The sequence below is a fragment of the Staurois parvus genome, unplaced genomic scaffold (assembly GCF_062004578.1).
Source record: "Staurois parvus isolate SC_StPar_1 unplaced genomic scaffold, SC_StPar_1.0 ptg002489l, whole genome shotgun sequence".
Lineage (NCBI taxonomy): Eukaryota > Metazoa > Chordata > Amphibia > Anura > Ranidae > Staurois > Staurois parvus.
Window position 1 is genome coordinate 5409 of NW_028320285.1, and position 2092 is coordinate 7500.

General features: G+C 41.2%; 1 protein-coding gene across 1 annotated transcript in view; it reads left to right on the forward strand.

The window, feature by feature from the left end:
- The first annotated feature begins 207 nt into the window (after nucleotides 1-207).
- The window catches only part of LOC149430733 (DDB1- and CUL4-associated factor 8), a 43770-nt gene continuing 41885 nt past the window's right edge, over nucleotides 208-2092 (forward strand). Inside the window, exons 1-2 of the mRNA XM_089666042.1 lie at nucleotides 208-228; nucleotides 318-458. Of these exons, the coding sequence (XP_089522168.1) occupies nucleotides 208-228; nucleotides 318-458 (162 nt within the window). The remainder of the gene's footprint in view (nucleotides 229-317; nucleotides 459-2092) is intronic.

Genomic DNA, 2092 nt, shown 5'->3' on the forward strand with positions numbered 1-2092 from the left:
GTTAACGCGTTTCACCACTACTGGCTTGCTCAAAAAGGATGAAACGCATTAAAGGTTTGTTTTGGGTGGAGACATCACTGTATGCAGCCTTTTTTTGACCAGTTAAAAACAAAAAAGAGCTTTGCTTTGGGGTGTGGCTTATATTCTACTTTTGACCAAAGGTGTCAGGCTTCACACGTGCCCCAGATCTCTTTTTTAGAACTTCGAATGACTAAACCCTATCCCTTTGTAAGAGGAATGTGTCTCTCTTTCTCCCTCGAAGGTCTCTCTTTCTCCCTCGAAGGTCTCTCTAACCTTTTTTGTTGCTTTCTCATCAGGCAAAATTCCTGCCCAACAGCGGGGACTCCACGATTGCCATGTGTGCCCGCGACGGGCAGGTACGTGTTGCCGAGCTCTCTGCCACCCAATGCTGCAAGAATACAAAGAGGGTGGCGCAACACAAAGGAGCCTCTCACAAGGTATGCAGATTTTTTTTTTTAAGTTTTTTTTTTTTTTTTTTTGTTTTTTTTTTGTTTCTTTGTTTTTCTTTGTTTTTGTTTCCTTGTTTTTCTTTGTTTTTGTTCCTTTGTTTTTCTTTGTGTTTCGTTTTTGTGTGTTTTTCGTTTTTGTGTGTTTTTCGTTTTTGTGTGTTTTTCGTTTTTGTGTGTTTTTCGTTTTTGTGTTTTTCGTTTTTTGTTTTTGTTTTTTTTTGGTGTAGGGTTTTTTTTTTTTTTTTAGGATAATACTTGTCCTCAACTAAAGTCTTAAAGCAGGACGCCAGTCAGTCTGATAAATGCACATAAATATATGACAATTCATTAAAATGTTAATTTTTTTTTCTGTAACCACTTCCCGTCCGGCCCATGTCGATAAACGGCCGGACGGGAGCGCTGCCAAAGCGGGTGGACGTTTCTAAACGTCTCCCGCATCCATTGCCTGTGCGCACTCCCTGGGAGACGCGCGGCACCGCGATTGGAACACAGATCTCTGTATTGGACCTCTGTGCGAGGTCCCGATCATGTGATCATCGATTTGGACCCTTTTAGCCTATCCGCTTGCTCAGCGGGGGGAGGATCTCTCTGCTGATCCCCTCTGAGCGGGCGGATGTATAAATTGCGGCACCGCGATTGGTACACAGATCTCTGTATTGGACCTCTGTGCGAGGTCCCGATCATGTGATCATTGATTTGGACCCTTTTAGCCTATCCGCTTGCTCAGCGGGGGGAGGATCTCTCCGCTGATCCCCTCTGAGCAGGCGGATGACACGGCTTGAAGGAAAGAAAATTGCTTGATTCCCCCATCAACACAGTCAGTGTTGATGGGGGGAATGCCTCCAATTGCGCTTTTGTATTCTGACAGCGGGAGGCTTCCCCACCATCAGAATACAACCATTACTGTTGACGGCACTTCAGTACAACCAGCCTGTCCATAGATGGATGAAAAATGCGTATGGTTCCTGCTGAACCGGCCAAATTATGATCGGTCTATGGCTGGGTGAAGGAACTGACCTGTACATTAATCCATTCACAACTTCCTCTGTATGACCTGTACAACCCCCATCCATACCAGCATGTTCATTTCCAGACATTGTGGCAGAAACCAGATCACCTCGGGGTGTTCACTGTCCAACTAGGGGGTGCTCCTACGGTCTGGTTTTTTATTTTGCGGTTTTATAACCGAAATTAAAGGAGCCCATTTTTCCTTTTATATATTATAGTGGTATTTAAACCCGAAGAATTAAACGGATTATTCGTATTAAACCCGAAGAATTAAATGTATTATTCGTATTAAACCCGAAGAATTAAATGTATTATTCGTATTAAACCCGAAGAATTAAATGTATTATTCGTATTAAACCCGAAGAATTAAACGTATTATTCGTATTAAACCCGAAGAATTAAACGTATTATTCGTATTAAACCCAAAGAATTAAACGTATTATTCGTATTAAACCCAAAGAATTAAACGTATTATTCGTATTAAACCCAAAGAATTAAACGTATTATTCGTATTAAACCCGAAGAATTAAACGTATTATTCGTATTAAACCCGAAGAATTAAACGTATTATTCGTATTAAACCCGAAGAATTAAACGTATTATTCGAATTAAAC